Source organism: Prionailurus bengalensis, chromosome C1 (genome assembly GCF_016509475.1).
Source record: "Prionailurus bengalensis isolate Pbe53 chromosome C1, Fcat_Pben_1.1_paternal_pri, whole genome shotgun sequence".
NCBI lineage: Eukaryota > Metazoa > Chordata > Mammalia > Carnivora > Felidae > Prionailurus > Prionailurus bengalensis.
In genome coordinates this window covers 215,890,564-215,909,488 of record NC_057345.1, presented here as the reverse complement: position 1 = coordinate 215,909,488, position 18,925 = coordinate 215,890,564, and the positions used below count along the sequence as shown (strand labels likewise).

The window sequence follows — 18,925 nt, the reverse complement described above, 5'->3', positions numbered from 1 at the left end:
CCCAGAGGCGCTCTACTCCACACAGCTTCTCCCCAGAGGCGCCCTACTCCACACAGCTTCTCCCCATAGGCGCTCTACTCCACACAGCTTCTCCCCAGAGGCGCCCTACTCCACACAGCTTCTCCCCAGAGGCGCTCCACTCCACACAGCTTCTCCCCAGAGGCGCCCTACTCCACACAGCTTCTCCCCAGAGGCGCTCCAGTCCACACAGCTTCTCCCCAGAGGCGCTCTACTCCACACAGCTTCTCCCCAGAGGCGCTCTACTCCACACAGCTTCTCCCTCTTGACACGTTTCCAGTGACCTGTGCCCCAGGGACTCGCCTGCTGTCCTGCCCTCTAGTCCAGCCCTGTTTCCACAACTGCATCTAGTTCTGCGCAAAATGCATCCTTCCCTTCACGTTCTGGAATCAACGATAGGGCCCCACCTCTCTTCCTCCACTTTTACTTTCTTTTCAACTAAAAGAAAGACCCCCAGACCCTGTTGCTGCTCCTACATGACACGGTGTCCCAGCCCTGCTCTATTCCTCCGCTCTGCTCCACACACAGGTGCACCCCATTTGTGGGTGCCTCTCGAGAACTGAGCATGACTCCTCTGTCCCTGCTGAGGACACTGAGAGCATCACCTCCTTTGTTCTGACCGCCCCCATGCTCTCTTAATGCAGCCAGATAAAAATAGCTCCCCTGGCCTCCACCTCACTTGGTTGTCATGCACTGCGGTCACACAGAGCCCGTGGTGTTTGTCATGCAAACTATGTGTAGGGTGGTCTTTCCAGACTTGGAAAGACTTGTGCAGCTGATTCTTTGTTAACATTTAACGGCAAATTTTACACACTTGGACTTTACCTGGTGCAGCCAGATGCCATGAGCATCAGCCTTGAGCAGAACAGGCGTCTGCGAAGTGCAAGTTACCATCTCACGCTAACCCGCCGGGCAATCATCTAGTCCCTCAGGAAAAACGGTCTGTTCTCCTGGAAGTTCCCCCTCCTCTCCTCCCTGGCCCACTGACCTTCACTCAGCTGAGCTCACTGAAGGAAAGAACTGACAAGCCACAGTCCCCTTCCTCTGTCTCTGGGCATCCTTCCTCACCATCGTTCTCCTTTGCACTCAGGAACACAAGTTAATGTCTGTCAGGCCTGCTTCCTCGTGTCACAGAGTGGGGTTACGCTGCAGGGTCATAGTTTAGCCACTAAGCCACCCCCAACCACAGACTTCTGGGGGAGAAAGAGGCTCAGCCGGGCCCTCATGTCCAGGCTGTCTGGGGCACAGGCTTTTCTTCTCTTCTTCTTCTTCTTTGTCACCTACTTTTGCCAACACGGGCTCCACGCAGGGCCAGGTGTCTAGGCTGATAAAGGGCTTACCTGGACAGTGAATTTATCATCTTCATTGGGCAGAATTCTGTACGTGTAAACACAATTCCGATACCTGAAATAGACCAAAGACTTTATCAGAACCCACGCAAGAGAATTCATTTCTCTGGAGAATTCCTGACCTGTCTGGAGGAATCTGGGCATGATGTCTCTGAACTTTGGAGCTGATCATACCGAGGTGGAGATCGGCCTTGACATAGAGCAGTCCTGCACCAAGCCCGCTTCCCCGCCCCCTCCACACCCAAGGAACTTTAGGAAGAAAGGCAGTGGGGTCTTTTGCGCGTGATTTATGTTGGTGCTTGACAGCTTTGTGGTCTGATTTAAAGGAATCCGCCATCAAGACATAGCTTCGTTACAGGAGTTTCACTTACTCAGCCCCTCCTGGGTGCCTGGCACTTTGCTCAACATTTATACGTGTTGGGTAACTAGATCTTAAAATTATACCCCGATTTTTAAAAATTTAAAACCATGCAGAAAGGTAAAGGATGAAAAATAAATGTCTCCTTCTCCTGCTCCTGTGGAGCCCCACTTCTTAGATTTACTACTCCTTTTTGTAAGCCATTCCGGAACTTTTAAACATACATGCAAGCTTATATGTCCCTGTCTTTTTAAATGCAAATAATATCATAGTATACATGCTGTTCTGAAATTTGCTTTTCTCACCAAAAAAAAAAAAAACCTTAGAATTCTTCCCAACTCATGTTCCACCATGTGGTTGTGTGATCATTTATTTGACCAGCCTATGATGAGAGATGAGTAGTTACTTCTTAACTTTTTATCATCTCTGTGCCTACATCTCACATGCACTGGTGAAGTCACAGATTCAGCCTCCCCGTCAGTACCACGGGGACAGTAACAACACCTGTTGCTGTGTCGATTAAGTGAGTTAACATATGAAAAGCATTTCTTCTCATTTTTTAATGTTTACCTATTTATTTAGGAGAGGGAGAAAGCACATGCACGTGGCCGGGAGAGACAGAGAACTCCAAGGAGCACGACGTGGGGCTTGAACTCACGAACTGTGAGATCATGACCTGAGCCAACATCAAGAGTCAGATGCTTGGCCGACTGGGCCACCTGGCACCCCTGAAAAGCATTGGAATATGCCTGGAGCACGCTAAACCCTGCACGTGCTGACATGTACTAGCGGTTGTGGGGAGGTCGGCTCTAGATTTTGAGACAGGGACTACCGATTGCCTTCCCGTGAGGCTGTGTCACTTTTTTCTCCCACTAACCGGATATGTCTGTTTCCCCACACCCTGCCAACTGGCTGTTATCAGACATTTCAATCTTTGCAAATCTGAGAGGTGAAAGAAAAATGATCGCTTACTTTAATCTGCCTTTCTTTACGAGGAAGGTTGAACGCGTTCTCTTGTGTTCCGTAGTTGTCTTTCTTTTTCTGCGAATTTCTTTTTACCAACTGACATTTTCTGCGAATTCCATTTTTTAAGATCATCTTTTGTTTATTTATTTGCCAGACTTTGATAGATGCTACACTATTTTGGAGTTGTCATTGACAGTGCTCATGGGACTTTTTTTTTTTTTTTTTTTTTAGCTGTGTTTTACGATTTTATATGGTCAACTTTACAATCTTTTTTGGCTTTTGAACCAATGGATATTTCAAGAAAGTTTTAGAGAATGTTTTGCGTGATTTCACTTCCACCTGGTTCAGTTCTCACAGGGAAGTTTCTTTTCCTGTCTTGTCTCATCTCTGAATTCTCAGCAACCTGCACCCTGTCTCCAGAGCCTGAGCTGACAGCACACCTGGCTTATATCAGAGATGGCAGGGATGACTCTCGAGGCCACTGCCACGTCACCTCCCGCACAGGTCCCAGAAACGGAGGGCGGCCCCAGGACCCCAGTCCAAGCCCCCCGTCGCCATCCCCTCCAGCCTCAGCCCCCTGTGCAAAGCCAGCAACAAATGCCAAGAGTGGCTCCGCCCTGCTACCCCCTTATCTTCTACTGCTGGCTCTCGAGACACTTCCTCCAGTAGATATGCAAATGACACCAGGGCCAGAAGAGTCTCATTTGGCTGAGGGCAGCTGGTTTGTGCAAGAAGTTCAGCAGGCCCAAAACACCAGCCCCTAGAGCAAAAGAACAGGGTCCCAAGGAGAGGGGCGCAGACAGCTGCACGGAACCGGAAAGGCCCTTCAGTTAATCAAGTGTGGCAGACAAGCCGTTATGGCCTTTTCAGAGAAGTTCTAGGAACACCGAAAGACAGACTCAGTTCCATGTTGTTCAAACAGACCAGGATTCAGAAGCTAGTCCGATAGGAAGAGAGGACATTTCCCCTTAGACAGTGATATCTCAGCAGCCCCGGTGCACGGGGCCAGACAAGCCAACCCCGGAGCCGGGTCATTTCAGGTCTTTGTGGGGAAAATGTACAACGTCACCACCACCACCACTCATGCCACACACACAGCCCACAGGAGATGAGTCGTTCCAGACTGCATGCTGTGGGGCTCCGGGGGCTCCACGAGCAGGTGGAGGGGGGCACTCCTTGGTCTCCCGCGCTCCTCAGCAGCTGCACCGCATTCTGGTCCCAGATGCACAAACGTTGTACAAATACACGCATGTACACACACACAGCACACATATACATGTACATACAAGCGTATATCCACATACAGACGTGGAAGCGACATGTACACGCACAATCTCACATGTAAAATGCTTCAAGTGAAGATTCCACGACTCTATCAGCTTTGACAACGACCACACGGGAACGCAATCCAGACAACGTGCTTGGCTGCGTCATCCAGCCCTTCCCAGCTCTTTTGGGGTGATTCAGTAACAATTTAGGGTGCTAACACAGGCCCTCGACTGCTACTGCTTCCAGTGAGCGGGTCGCATTTCAGGGTGACTGTGTTAGGAACAGTCCCACTGGAGACCCACGTTGGGGTGGTGCTGGGCTGGGTATGGAGGAGGCTGTCCCGCCTCAGATGACGTGGGGCTTACAGCAAATTTCCCGCATGACTCCCGACAGCTGCCAGGTGACAGCAGGTGCCCATCCTGTTCTAAGAGGGAAGATGCTTCCCGGGAAGGGCATTTCCTGATCAATCCCAATATGGTTGGGGAAGTTATACGTAAATGCAAGAGGACAAGCGGGGGCACCTGGGTGGCTCAGTGGGTTGAGCGTCCAACTCAGCTAAGGTCATGATCTCGCGGTTGGTGAGTTCAAGCCCCACGTTGGGCTCTGTGATGACAGCTCAGAGCCCGGAGCCGGCTTTCGGCTCTGTGTCTCCCTCTCTCTCTGCCCCTCTCCTGCTCACGCTCTGTCTCTCTCTTTCTCAAAAATAAATAAACATTAAACAAAAATTTTTTTTAATGCAAGAGGACAAGGAAACAGAAGTAGGAAGAAACATCACAGCACTTTTATTCTCTCAGATAAACAGCACTCTAACTGTATGACTATTCCTAGCCAAATAAACACTGACGAGCATACCCAGAAACATCCTTTGCCACGGCGAGCCCCATGGGGGAGAAAGAGAGAGAAAGAGAAAGAGGCAGAAATCAAACTCTAAAATTCAAGAACCTCATGAGTGTCTCTGTCTCGCTTTGCTGATTGGCTTAGCATGCCCTATAATTGTTTTTAAGTCCCTTTGTAACTCTTGTTACATATCAGTTCAATTTCTAGTGCTGTTTGTACATGTGTTGTTTTTCTTGCTTAAGTGTTGTAGACAAGATGGGGTGGGAGAACAAGGGGGGGAAACCTTGTGTTCAAAAAAGCCACTTGGACCCGTATAGAAACAAGGGAAAATGTGGGTCAGCCCTAGGAACCAACAGTGTTTGTTCACCGTTCACCACCAGAACCTCAAAGAATCCCAGAGAAAGAGAGTAAGAAAATGGATGAATTACAAGAAGCCATTAGTTCAGAAGAGAGAAGGTGAGGGAAGGCCAGGTGGCCGGGTGAGAGGCAGAGGGGAGGCAGCCAGAGTGCTGTTGGGGGTCTGCTGAGCACCCTGCCCCAGCAGTCTGGGGGTCCAGCACATTGTTCCTTATATGAGACCCCTGGGAGGAAGCCCACCTATCCTTGAGGCCATACCACCCCTCATCACTTACTCCCATCAGCTAGATCTCGGATCAGGGCTCCCACCCCCATCCTTGCTGGTCCTTTTTTTTTTTTTTTTTTGCTGGTAAGAGGATTTGGGCAAAAACCCACTCTGATCTCCAAAAGAATCTGACTCGACGTTTCCTGACAGTTCTTTGTCAGAAAAGAAAAACCACCAGACGTATGAAAACATATCGCCACTCAAAAGAAGGGCATCGTTTTTCTAAGGACTCAAAGGCGTTACCTCCATGTTTCATAGAATCACTGCGAAAAGAATAAAAGACATTCTGGAGAAGTCTGATTGTGAACTCAGCACACCATTGCATTGCTGGTGTGGGAAAAGTCAGTTGTGAGAACTGAGCAGCATGAGACAAAGGAAAAGTGATCAGAAGTGGAAAACGTGGAGTTCATGAGTCAGCACTAAATACCACAACAGCTCGTGTCCTGGGGAATGTTAATGGGGAAGAAAAGTTCGAGAAATTCAGTACAGAAAGAAAAGACAGGGAGAGAAGATAAGTGACAAGAAGGATCTCTGTCCTCATGCACGCATAAATAGGGGTTTCTGAAAGCACAGATGCTTTTTTTTTTAAACTTTAAAAAAAAATGTTTATTTATTTATTTTGAGAGAGAGAGAGAGAGTACACGCACGCAAGTTGCGGAGGGGTAGAGAGAGGAGAGAGAATCCAAAGCAGGCTCCATGCTATCAGCACAGATCCTGATGCAGGGCTTGATCCCATGACCCGTGAGCCGAAATCGAGTCGGACGCTTAACCAACTGAGCCACCCAGGCACCTGAAATATTTAAAAATTATCTCTGGGGCACCTGGCTGGCTCAGTTGGGAGACCATATGACTCTTGATCTTGGGATCATGAGTTCAAGCCCCAAGTTGGGTGTAGAGATTGCTTAAAAATAAATTTTTTTATGGGCATGCAAGCTGGTGCAGCCACTCTGGAAAACAGGATGGAGCTTCCTCAAAAAACTAAAAATAGAACCACCCTACGACCCAGCAATTGCACGACTAGGCATTTATCCACAGGATACAGGTGTGCTGTTTCGAAGGGACACATGCACCCCCATGTTTATAGCAGCACTATCAACAATAGCCAACGTATGGAAAGAGCCCAAATGTCCATCGATGGATGAATGGATAAAGAAGATGTGGAATATAGATACAATGGAGTATTACTCGGCAATCAAAAAGAATGAAATCTTGCCATTGGCAACTATGTGGATGGAACTGGAGGCTATTATGCCAAGAGAAATTAGTCAGTCAGAGAAAGACAAAAATCATATGACTTCACTCTTCTGAGGACTTTAAGAGACAAAACAGATGAACATAAGGGAAGGGAAGCAAAAACAATATAAAAACAGGGAGGGGGACAAAACAGAAGAGACCCATAAATATGGAGAAAAAACTGAGGGTTACGGGCGGGGCTGTGGGAAGGGGGATGGGCTAAATGGGGGAGGGGCACTAAGGAATCTACTCCTGAAATCATTGTTGTACTATATGCTAATGAATTTGGATGTAAAGTTTAAAAAATAAGAAATAAAATTTAGGGGCGCCCAGGTGGCGCAGTCGGTTAAGCGTCCGACTTCAGCCAGGTCACGATCTCGCGGTCCGGGAGTTCGAGCCCCGCGTCGGGCTCTGGGCTGATCGCTCAGAGCCTGGAGCCTGTTTCCGATTCTGTGTCTCCCTCTCTCTCTGCCCCTCGCCCGTTCATGCTCTGTCTCTCTCTGTCCCAAAAATAAATAAACGTTGAAAAAAAAATTTATAAAAAAAAAATAAGAAATAAAATTTAAAAAAATAAATAATTTTTTAAAATAAAAAATAAATGAAAAATAAAAATGATCTAAGTGGCTCTGAGGAAAAGCACCTCTGTCCAACTTTTTTTAATAATGATGATGCCACATAAATGTCTCCATATTTTATAAAACTTACATGACTCTTAAGCCACAACCTGACCCAAATCACATAAATCGATCTCCCCTATGCACATATATACAAAAATCCTAAATAATTCAGAACACAATCAAAAGTTATCATGATTGGGGCGCCTGGGTGGCTCAGTCGGTTGAGCATCCGACTTCACCTCAGGTCACGATCTCGCGGTCCGTGAGTTCGAGCCCCGCGTCGGGCTCTGGGCTGATGGCTCAGAGCCTGGAGCCTGCTTCCTATCTGTGTCTCCCTCTCTCTCTGCCCCTCCCCCATTCATGCTCTGTCTCTCTCTGTCTCAAAAATAAATAAACGGTAAAAAAATTTAAAAAAAAAGTTATCATGATCAAAACCAGTGAATTTTAACCATGCAAAAATGGTTAATGTCAGGGACTTTATTTATTTATTTATTAAAAGTTTTTTTTTTAACATTTTATTTATTTTTGCAAGACAGAGAGAGAGAGAGAGAGAGAGAGAGAGAGAGGGAGACAGCACGTGAGCATGGGAGGGGCAGAGAGAGAAGGAGACACAGAATCCCAAGCAGGCTCCAGGCTCCAAGCTGTCAGCACAGAGCCTGATGCGGGGCTCAAACCCACAAACCATGAGATCATGACCTGAGCCGAAGTCAGATGTTTAACCGACTGAGCCACCCAGGCGCCCCAATGTTAGGGACTTTATAAAATTAAGCTATTATACTGAAATAAGGGAAACGATGTGTCATCTCAATAGATACTAAAAAGGCATTTGATAAAATTCAATACTTAGTCATTCAAAACTATTCACAAAACTAGGAAAAGATGGGTCCTTGTTTAACATGACAATGAGCAACAACTAACTTTTATCAAGTGCTAACTCCATCCAGGTATTGTACCAAATTCTTTCCAGGAACTGTCACGTTTGATTCTCATAGGACTTCCTGAGGTAGATATGTTCTCTTCCCAATACCCTCCGCTGCAGTGTTTTAGAAATACTGGCCAATGTAATAAATTATGAAATCTAAATCAGAGTTCTAAGTATTTGGACAGTAGACCACAAAATGATCACAATTTACATACAACAGGATTGTCCATCAAGAAAATCCAAGAGAAGCAAATGAAAAGCAATTTGAAACAAGGAGGAGTAAGGTGACAGAATAAAAGGTGAATTCATGAAACCTGTAACTTTCCTGTATGTTCTCAGTTGCCACAAAAGGGTAACTGCAGGGGGAAAGCTATCATTTACAAAACTAACAAAATTGTAAAGTAATCAGAAGTAATCATAACAAGAAATATGAAGGATCTGTATGAAGAAAATGACACAATTTTAAATAGGGGTAGCTATACTTATCATTAAGACTAATACTAAAATGTCCTTTTTTGCAAGTTATATTATGGATTTCATGCAATTTTAATTGAAGGTGCAACTGTCTTTTTTCCCAACTCGACAAAATTATTAGCTGGTTCGCCTGGGAGGATACTTGAAAACAAGAGATGTGAAAATCCTAAAATAAAACCGTTTGTAAAATTGTGGTGATGCATTTGGCATGATAGTGATGTAAGAAAACAGACAATAGGCAGAACAGGGTTGACAGGCAAGAAAGAGATATATAAGACTTACTATACAGTGAAGGATGAATCAGAAAAGGAAAAGAAGTAAATCATTCAGTGAAAGTTCTTGAGAAAGATGATGGGCTACTTGAAAAAAATAGGCCCTGTCCTAACCCTCCTGCCTCCCACTAAAAAAAAAAAACAAAAACAAAAAACCCAGAATATCTTGAGCGGAGGGACTCTCTACATTTAAAATACATCCTTGGCTTACGCTACTCATTAAATTAATTTCAGAGAGATTAAAGTGTCAAATGTAAAAAACATTTGTTTTATAAAAACAAAAACAAAAACAAAAAACAAAAAACTGGGGGCACCTGGGTGGCTCAGTCGGTTTAGCATCCCACGCTTGATCTTGGCTCGTCATGATCTCACAGTTGGTGAGACTGAGCCCTGTGTTGGGCTCTGTGTTGACAGCATGGAGCCTGCTTGGGATTCTCTCTTTCCCTTTCTGCCCCTCCCCCTCTCTCAAAATAAATAAATAAACATACAAAAATGAAAAATTTATCATCTCTCCATCTGTTTTTCCCAAATACTTTGCACGTGATGTACACTTAAATTCAATCCACCCAATGACACTACTACATAGGTATTCTTTAAACAATTTTTTTTAAATGTTTAATTTTTGAGAGACAGAGAGAGACAGAGCATGAGCAGGGGAGGGGCAGAGAGAGAGAGAGGGAGTCACAGAATCTGAAGCAGGCCCCAGGCTCTGAGCTGTCAGCACAGAACCTGATGCGGGGCTCGAACTCACAAGTGAGACCATGACCTGAGCTGAAGTGGGACGCTTAACCGACTGAGCCACCCAGGCACCCCAAAAGGTATTCTTAGCCTGGTTTTCAGATAAGGAAACCAAGGGCCCGTGGAATTAGACAACTTGCTGGAGGTTGGACAGGCAGAGTCCTCCTTAGCCCCTCTATCAAGTTCCAAAGGCCCTGTCCTAACCCTCCTGCCTCCCACTAAAAAAAAAAAACAAAAACAAAAAACCCAGAATATCTTGAGCGGAGGGACTCTCTACATTTAAAAGCAAAGGAGAAAGAGAGAAAAAAATCACAAAGGAAAAAGAAGGAAAAAGTCTCTGAATGTCAAGAAAATCACAAAGTTTAAAGGGAAACCACAGTGAAAATATTTGCAACAAATGTGATACAAAGACTTTATGCAAACAGATAACAGAAAAACCACACGGCAGCTTCAAAAGCAAAATGTCAGAGAGAATGGACAGACCATTCTCGGAAGAGGAATGATGAAGGTCAACGCACCTGTCAAACAAGTTTACCACGACTGCAATCAAGAAATGCAAAGAGAAATGAACAGGTATTTACCACCTTTCACCTTGCAACTTAATGATGTTTTTTTAGGAGCAAAGATTCAGCACACGGCCGCTGGAATGAGGTAGGCACTCTCTTGTACAGCCGACCAGAGCACACAGTGGAACCACATTCTGGAGAGCCGTTGGTCTTTCTGTATCAAGAACCTAAAAAGTATTTCTATCCTTTGATCCAATAATTCCACCTCTGGGAATCTATACCCAGAAACGTCACAAATCTGCACAAAGACCTCCATCACCATCATATTTATAACAATAAAACACTGCTGGCGACTTAAATGTCATATCACACAAGTCATTTCGTCAATTGTGGCACATGTTGTGCTAGAATCTTGGCGCCCGTTAAACATGATATTTAGGAAGATTTTTAACCAACTGAGGAACGTTAATGTAACACAGACCAAAATTATGTGCGTATAGCTAGACATAATATTACAGAGATTTCTACATCCCTGGAGAAAGAGGAATAAAGAGAATGAGAAGGTACACGTACAAATTAGCAGTAGTCACGTTTGTCTCTCAATCTGATGCTTACCTGACTGAGCCACCCAGGCTCCCCTTAACACTATTTTTTTTTTTTTAAGTTACTTGAAAGAACACCGCGCTGTTTATCAGAAGATCTATTTCTGCATCGTCACTGACGCCTGTGATGGCCTCAACAAGCCTCGCGACTCTGGAGGGCAGGGTCCTTGGCTACGAGTGCTAGGCTGGACCAGCTGATGCTCTGGGGACCAGCCCTGTCTGGGGTGATTTTTACAGCGTAGTTGAACCCAAGTTGTTTGGGTCCTGGTACTTGTTAATACAATGCTTTTCTTCCTTTCTTTTTTTCATTTTTTATTATTTTTTTTAACGTTTATTTATTTTTGAGACAGAGAGAGACAGAGCACGAACAGGGGAGGGGCAGAGAGAGAGGGAGACACAGAATCGGAAACAGGCTCCAGGCTCCGAGCCGTCAGCACAGAGCCCGACGCGGGGCTCGAAGTCACGGACCGTGAGATCGTGACCTGAGCCGCAGTCGGACGCTTAACCGACCGAGCCACCCAGGCACCCCGATACAATGCTTTTCTAATTACCGGACAACGGGGGTATGAAATGAGCACGGGAGAAAGGAAAGATCTGGTCCCCAGAGCTGCAGGCTTATTCTACCCGCTCTGCTCCGGCAGGGCCCGCTTCGGCCACCTGCACTGATCCCCACCCCGTCCACATGCTGGGCTGGTTCCCTCTGCAGAGCCTTAGGACTTTTGTCCCCTCAGTAGCTCCCTCCCAAATGGAAACTAGTCAGTCCCTCTTAAGACGGCCTCCATTCCTTGATTTTATCTTCAATCTGCCTGGTGCTTCTTCCTGGCATCCATGCCCCAGACCCTTCTCTCCGTCAGGCTTCCGGGAGCTCAACCCTGGCCCCAGCGGCCACTGGACACTCATGCGCCATTCAAGTGCTCTTCCTGCCTTATCTTTTTGAGCACTTCCTCTGAGGAGGCCCCACATGACAGCTCACTGTCTCCCGGAGGCTCCTACGGGGCTCCAGGAAGTTCTAGAAGTGTCACTCTGCCGGTGCTCTCTTTCCTTCTGCTGTGGAACTTTCTCCACAGAGGGGCCCTATACTCCTCTGCATCTGAAATGTCACTACTCACTTTATGAGTTGTAAAAAATAACGGCCAGGGTTTAGTGGGTGTTGACCGTGTGTGCCTGGCCTTGGGTCACACATTTTGCCCACATTCTCCCATTTTTACCCTCTCAGTAATCCAATGACAACAACAGAAAGACAAATAGGCCGACTTTTAAAATGGGCAAAGGATCTGAAGAGACGTTTCTCCAAATAAGATAGACAAATGGCCGGGGCGCCTGGGTGGCTCAGTCGGTCGGGCGTCCGACTTCGGCTCAGGCCATGATCTCACAGTCTGTGAGTTCAAGCCCCGTGTCGGGCTCTGTGCTGACGGCTCGGACCCTGGAGCCTGCTTCGGATTCTGTGTCTCCCTCTCTCTCTGCCCCTCCCCCGTTTGTGCTCTTGTCTCTCTCTGTCTCAAAAAGAAATAAAAACATTAAAAAAAAAAAAAAGATAGACAAATGGCCAATAAACACGAAAAGAAGCTCGACGTCGTTAATCATTTAGGGAGACGCAGCCCCAGGTCACAATAAGATGCCACTTCACAGCCACCAGAATCATTATCACCAAAAAGATAGTAATGGGGGTTGGTGAAAATGTGGAACAGTCATGGCTGATGGGAACGTAAAACGGTGTAGCTCCTGTGGAAAACAGTGTGACCGTTCCACAGAAAGCTACCATTACTATTTCACCCAGCAATCCCACCCAAGACCATTGAAAACACATGTTCGCACAAAACCTTGCACATGGGGGCGCCTGGGTGGCTCACCCAGCTAAGTGCCTGACTCTTGGTTTCAGCTCAGGTCACGATCATGGGCGCGGTTTGTGCATTCGAGCCCCACATCAGGCTCTGTGCTGACATTGTGGAGCCTGCTTGTGATTCTCTCTCTCCGCCCCCCCCCCTTCTGCCCCTCCCTCACTTGTGCTGTCTCTGTCTCTCTCAAAATAAATAAACTTAAAAATTTTTTTTAAATGTTTATTTATTTATGAGCACGAGAAGGGGAGGGGCAGAGAGTGAGGGACACACAGAATCAGAAGCAGGCTCCAGGCTCCGAGCTGTCAGCACAGAGCCCGACGCGGCGCTCGAACCCACCAACCGTGGGACCATGACCTGAGCCGAAGTCAGACGCTTAATCGACCGAGCCGCCCAGGCGCCCCAATAAATAAACTTTAAAAACAAAACCAAACCACAAAAACCTTGTACATGAATGTTCACAGCAGCATTTCTCATAATAGCCAAAAAGTGGAAACGACCCCAACGTCCACCAACTGATAAATGGATGATTAAAATGTGACCTAGCCACACAATGGACTATTATTTAACCATAATCATGCTACAACATGGCTGAACTCCAAAAGCATTATGCTGGGTGGAAAAAGCCAGACACAAAGGCCGCATATTGTATGATTCCATTCACATAAAATATCCAGACCAGGCAAGTGTCAGCAAGTCTATTAGTGGTTGCCAAGGGTTGGAGGGTGGGGAAATCCCGAGTGAGTGCCCGTGGGTACAGGGTTTCTTTTTGGGATGATGGAGTTAGACAGTGATGATAGTTGCACAACGCTAAGGATGTCCTAAACACCACTGAATTGTACACTGTGCAAAGGGTGATTTTATGGGATGTGAATTATACCTCAATAAAAACAAATTAACCCCAGGAGTGGGCACCTCACCAGCCAGGACGCTGGGTGGGCGCAGGCAGGTTAGCATCTCGCAAACACCAGAATTCACATCGAACGCAGCCAGTCACGGAGGGCTGTCCGCTAAGCACTGTGTCCCACGGCATGGATTGAGGCGGGAAGGGCAGACCGCCTGTCACCCCATCTCCGGGGCAACGAGGAACGCCTGGCCAGGAGCACCGCAGCCATTTCACCACGTGTGGGTTCACACTCCAGGAGAGCGGACCCTTCGACGGGGAGGCACCAGTGTCTGTGCCCAGGTGAAGTTAACCCGCTAAGCAGGCCAGCTTGCAAAACACACCGAAGCCAGAGCCTGCACTGGTTCTGGAAGAGCTGCCCTGGTGTGCTGGGCACGGGCGCAGAAAGCCTGGAGACCGTCAGCTTCACCGGGTTGTTCTGAGTCCCTCACCGTGCACAGAAGACGCCAGTGAGCCATTGAACGCACAGGCCTTCACGGGCGCTCCCACTCTCTCCCGTCTTGCGCACAGAAAGAAAACTCAGAAGAAAAGAACACTTGGACCAACTCTGACGTAAACTGGGTTTCAAGAGCCCGTGGTCCTCCGGCCTGGCTAGAGGCTACCGTCTGGACCAGTATCGGGCCCCACTTTCTGTCAACACCAGCTACGAAAACCAGTGTATTTCTTTGCATTGCACAAAAATAATCAGTGAGCAGTGCAAACCTGACTGAAACTCTGGAAGCGAATTGGAGGAAAGGGGGTTACATCCATGCGTTCACACCACAGGAAATGGCTTTATGCCTCTCCTGGACATTTCTGCCCTCCCAAGTCCCTTCTCTGTGTCCCCCCTTTCCGGGCCTACCCGATCCCACACAGCCCCAGGCTTGCTGGCTCCCCTCTGTTTCTCCTTCCTGAGAACGGCCCGAGTTCAAGTCCCGACCCTGCCATTTATCGGTCCTGTAAACGTGGCATGCTACCTAACCTCTCTGGGCCTCAGTTTCCTCGTCCTTAAAGTGGGGATAATAACAGGACTTCCTCCGAAGGTCGCTGGCGACGGTGAGTTAATACATGTAAAGAGCCTGGAACAAAGCCTGGCACACAGTTAGCCTTCGTGAATCTCTTGCGGTTATTTTTAGGCAGAACAGGTTAGCAACCACCTTCTGTGAGGGGAGCGAGGCTTAGGGCCTGCTCTACCCCAACTGGCCTGTCACACTTCCTAACGAGAAGGCGGCCTTCTCTGAGGGAGCTTTTGGTGACTGAATGTTGTTCCTGTGCTTCTTCATCTTTGGGGCCGTGCTGACGAGGCCACAATCCAGGCTGCCTGGCCGCCGTCCCCGGGAAGGAGGCCGTGGGTGGACCTGGGCGTCTCGGGGAAGGCTGTGTGTTGAGGAAACCGAGATTACTTCCCCACCCCCCCCGCCCCGCCCCCCCAGCTGGCTGGACGAGGCAGCACATGTCTGCCCCTCCTCCAGGAGGGAAGCCAACTCTAGTGTGCTACAGTGGGAACGCCACCCCACTGGGCAGACTGTGTTCCCAACCACGCTGGGCCATTGTTCTGGTTCTGCCTGTGTGGCCTGAGCCAGGGGAGGCTGGCCCTGCTGACTCCTGGCTCTTACATCGGGGGGACCCCCATCCCCAAAGGTATGTATCTCTTTTCTGTAGCATAAAGCACCTAACAGGTGCACTGGTGCCACGTGGGGGTGCTGTCCTGGCCGGAGAGGAGGGCGCAAGCTAGATGGCCTCTTAGTATGCCCATCCCAGCTGGGCCGGATGCCCCCTCCAGCCTCCCCTGCGGTGGGACTGAGTGTGGTCAGGTGAGCACGACGGAGGCCCCATCTAGAAGAGCACACTGTCGCTTGTGTTTCCAAGCCCCCTTGCCCCAAGACGGCAGAGCTGCCTGGGGCCTTCCCCCTCCGGCTCTCACGGCCCAAGACGGGCCTCCAGGCCTCCCTAAAGCGGGGTTCTCTGAGCTGCTGAGGAGAGGCCTGAGCTTTCCTGCCCGGTGGCAGGTGGGCGGTAGGGCTGACCTCTCTGGAGGAAATGCGGGTTTGCGAGGCCTGGGGTGAACGTGTGCTCTCATCACGTGGGTGGCACTGAATTGCAGCCTTGTCTTTTGGTGCCTTCCTCACCCCCCTCTTCGTTTCATTTAAATAGTCAAATCCTGTTCTCTTTCCTGAGCACCAAGGCCACTGGGGAGGTTGTCCTCAGTTCCTGGTGCTCCGAACACAGCTGCCTAAACCAGCCGCTGGAGGCCCCCTGCTGTCCCCTCACTCAGCAGAGGGCACTGGGGACAGGCTCCAGGCAGTGGGCACAGGCAGAATGAGGCCTGCGCACGCAGGGCCACGAGGTCTCTTTCTGTGGATATTTCTAGAGCAGGAGGGGAGTCTTGGTGGTCTCCTCCTGCAGTCCTGGCTCACTTTGAGAGCCCTGACCCCACACCTGCACCAGCTGGGTCCCCGTACTCCCAGCTAACTTCCAGAGAGACAGCAGAGGGGCGAAGCCTGTCGCTTGTGAAACCGAGGACGTTTCGCCCAGTTGCTTTTCACCCCGCAGGCCGTGGACAGGACGGCGTGGGGCAAGGTCTGCACCGGGCCACGGGGAACAGAGAAAACTAAGGATAGTGGGCTTTGCTTCCCAAGAGGTTAAGTCTATTCGATTTAAAGGACTGGTGTTTGCTTTGTTTTTTGTTTGGTTGGTTTTTTGTTTTGTTTTTAACATTTATTTATTTTTGAGAGAGAGAGAGAGAGAGAGAGAGAGAGAGAGAGAGAGAGAGAGAGAGAACATGAGCAGGGGAGAGGCAGACAGAGAGCACAGAGAGCCCCCGATGCAGGGCTCAAACCCACGAACCAGGAGATCACGACCTGAGCCGAAATCAAGAGTCAGACCAAGCTTAACCAACTGAGCCACCCAGGCACCCCTCTTTTGTTTTGTTTTTAAGAGTACACTCTTCCTGCTTTTCGGTGTTAAACGACGCTTTCTTCCATGAAATGAGCCTTTGGAAGGTCCAGTTAGTTGTCACGCGTTTAGTCAGCTTTTCATTTTTAAATCTCCTCCATTGGCAAAATGAAAGGTGGCAGCAGGATTGTGTCTCACAGGTTTGGGGAAAGTTTGGTGGTCCCTGGCATCCCACAGCCTGGAGTGGCTCCTGACCCTGCGGGAAGGATGGCTTCCCTTGAAAAGCAGAGGGGCAAGGGGAGCCCCGGGCCTGGCCGAAGGGCAGGGTTCCCAGGGAAGGATCCAAGCCCTGGGGTCTAGACCTGAAAGGGTTTTGAGGACAGGAACTTGATGACAAGTCCAGGCCTCAGTGAAGAGGACAGTAGACAGCTGGGCACCACGGGCGCCCTCCCTAAGATGCAGACCCCGAACTCTCTACAGCTCTGAGAGTCACTCCATGCAGAAGAGGGGATGGGGGTGGGGGAGGAGGAGCGGAGGAAGGACTACGGGAAACCAGGCCTGGATCCCAGCCTGCCGCCAGCTAGTAAGGGCAGTGGAGACATAGGCCTCACCCTCACCCTCCGCTCACTTGCAAACTCAGGGGTCATTGGACGAGAGGTTCCCAAGGCCTCCACTCAGCCCTGGCTCTGGCCTCCATCATGCTGCCCGTTTGGAGTCAGAGATTGCATTGTAGCAGGGGCACAATCAGAGCCCCTTGACCAGAGGGCTGCTGCACCAGTTAGCCCTGGAAGGTCTCAGCCGGGGCTCAGCACACAGCGAACACCCAACAGAATCGGCCGCCCACTGGGGCAGGAGACCGGTCCATGCGGGCCCAGGGGAGTCAATTTGGAGTCTCCCCGCTATTTCCCAGGCCCTGCTGGTGGGTCCCCACGGGGGCACTGCCTGTGGGGAGGTCCTGGGTCCCCTCCCCTGAGTGTGAGACTGGGGGGCATGGGAAGCTGGCCTTGGGAGGTGGGCCTCTGGTGCCATCAAACTCAGGCCTGTTTAGGAGCATTTTCTAATACTCCCAGCTGGTCCTCGTAGACACCTTGGCTTCTCCTGCCGTATCACCCGGAACCTAGGCTCACAGCTTGACAGGGTGAGGAGTGGGGTGGCCTGGGTGCAGCCTCTGGGGTCAGCTGGCCCTGGCTTCGACCGTCGTCCGTCACGTAACCTATCTGAGCCTCAGTCTCCTCAACTGCAAAGGAGGGGGGTGACACCAGCACCTGCGGTTCAGGTTGCCGTGGGGACGAAATGGGATAACGCCCCGACAAGTACGTAAGCTTAATGCTCAAAACGGGTCTGCGTTCAGTGACCTGCCTCCCTGCTGCCTGGTCACAGGGAACTTCCTGCAAGCCCGGGGATGCTACCTGAGAAGTGCAGGGGGACAGCCCATCCCCTGCTGTGCCCTGGTGCTGCCCTAGGCCGCGCAGGGGTGCTTAGATGTCAGGGTTGCAGGGCTGAGGGCCTTCTTCAGACATGGGTCAAGAAGGGTGTTTTAAAAAGGAACCTCCAGCAAGTGGCTGGTTCCTCCATTGTTAAGAGAACCAGAGCGTTGGGCGATCTCCCGGAGCCGGGAGTGAGGTGAAGCGGGTAGATGAGGGTGGCCGAAATGGGTGGGGGACACAGCCCGGTGCCGGGGTGAGGAGGGAAGAGGCTCTCCCCGTCAGTGATGGTGACTTCCTCTGCTCTCAGGGCCCCGAATGCAACTTCTAGGTGAACTGAAAGGTCCTTCTTGAGCGAACCCACCCCACATTCTGGCTCCAGAACAACGGTGTCCTCCGGGGACCCAAAGCCTAGGCGCCAGAAGGGTCCCCGCTGGCCACGCCTGCTCCCCAGAGGTCTGCACCAGGGTCTCCGGGCTGGGCATCTGTGACCCACACCTGAGCTGAGCCAGCCGCTGTCTAACACGGGCACCACCTTGGAGCCCCGAGCTCCCGCCTGCCTCCCAGAGCCTGGAGACCCTCGACCCGGCCCCTGCCCCCGCCCCCGCCGCTCGTGTGTGACCAGGCCCAGAGTGGCTCTGGGGGGTCCGGCGCTGAAAAAACCTGAGCTCCAAGGCCACGCAGGCCCACAGGGGGCCTCAGCAGGACCCACCAACAAATCCGGGCAGCACACAAGTGGGGCCCACGCATCGCGTGACCCGAAGCCACCCTGTCCCCCGGCGGGCCGCGCCTCCTCCCTTGGGCCCGGCGCACTTACAGCACGCAGAGCGCGTAGGCCTTGGAGATGGACTCGCTGGCACGCACGAGGAAGCTCCCGTCCTTGCCCGTCCTGGACAGCAGCTCCTCGGCCTTGGAGCGGGTGATGTTGCCATGGTTCCAGCAGGGGACCATGGCGGCCACGGGCCTCCCCGGGCCGGGCGGGCGGCCACCCCAGGACCCACACGCCACCGCCACCGAGGGGAGCTGAGGCCCCCGCACCGCGAGCCGCCGTCGGTCCCCTCTCGGTTGCCCCGCTGCTGCCACCAGCTCCCTGCCCGACTTCCTG

The 18,925-nt window shown here is 50.2% G+C and overlaps 1 protein-coding gene across 1 annotated transcript in view; it reads right to left on the bottom strand.

The window, feature by feature from the left end:
• Positions 1 to 18,925, bottom strand: part of INPP5D (inositol polyphosphate-5-phosphatase D) — a 124,085-nt gene extending 105,160 nt beyond the window's left edge. Inside the window, exons 1-2 of the mRNA XM_043578200.1 lie at positions 18,638 to 18,925; positions 1,359 to 1,422 (exon numbers count right to left, since the gene is read on the bottom strand). Coding sequence (XP_043434135.1) covers positions 1,359 to 1,422; positions 18,638 to 18,771 — 198 coding nt within the window. The 5' untranslated portion in view covers positions 18,772 to 18,925. The remainder of the gene's footprint in view (positions 1 to 1,358; positions 1,423 to 18,637) is intronic.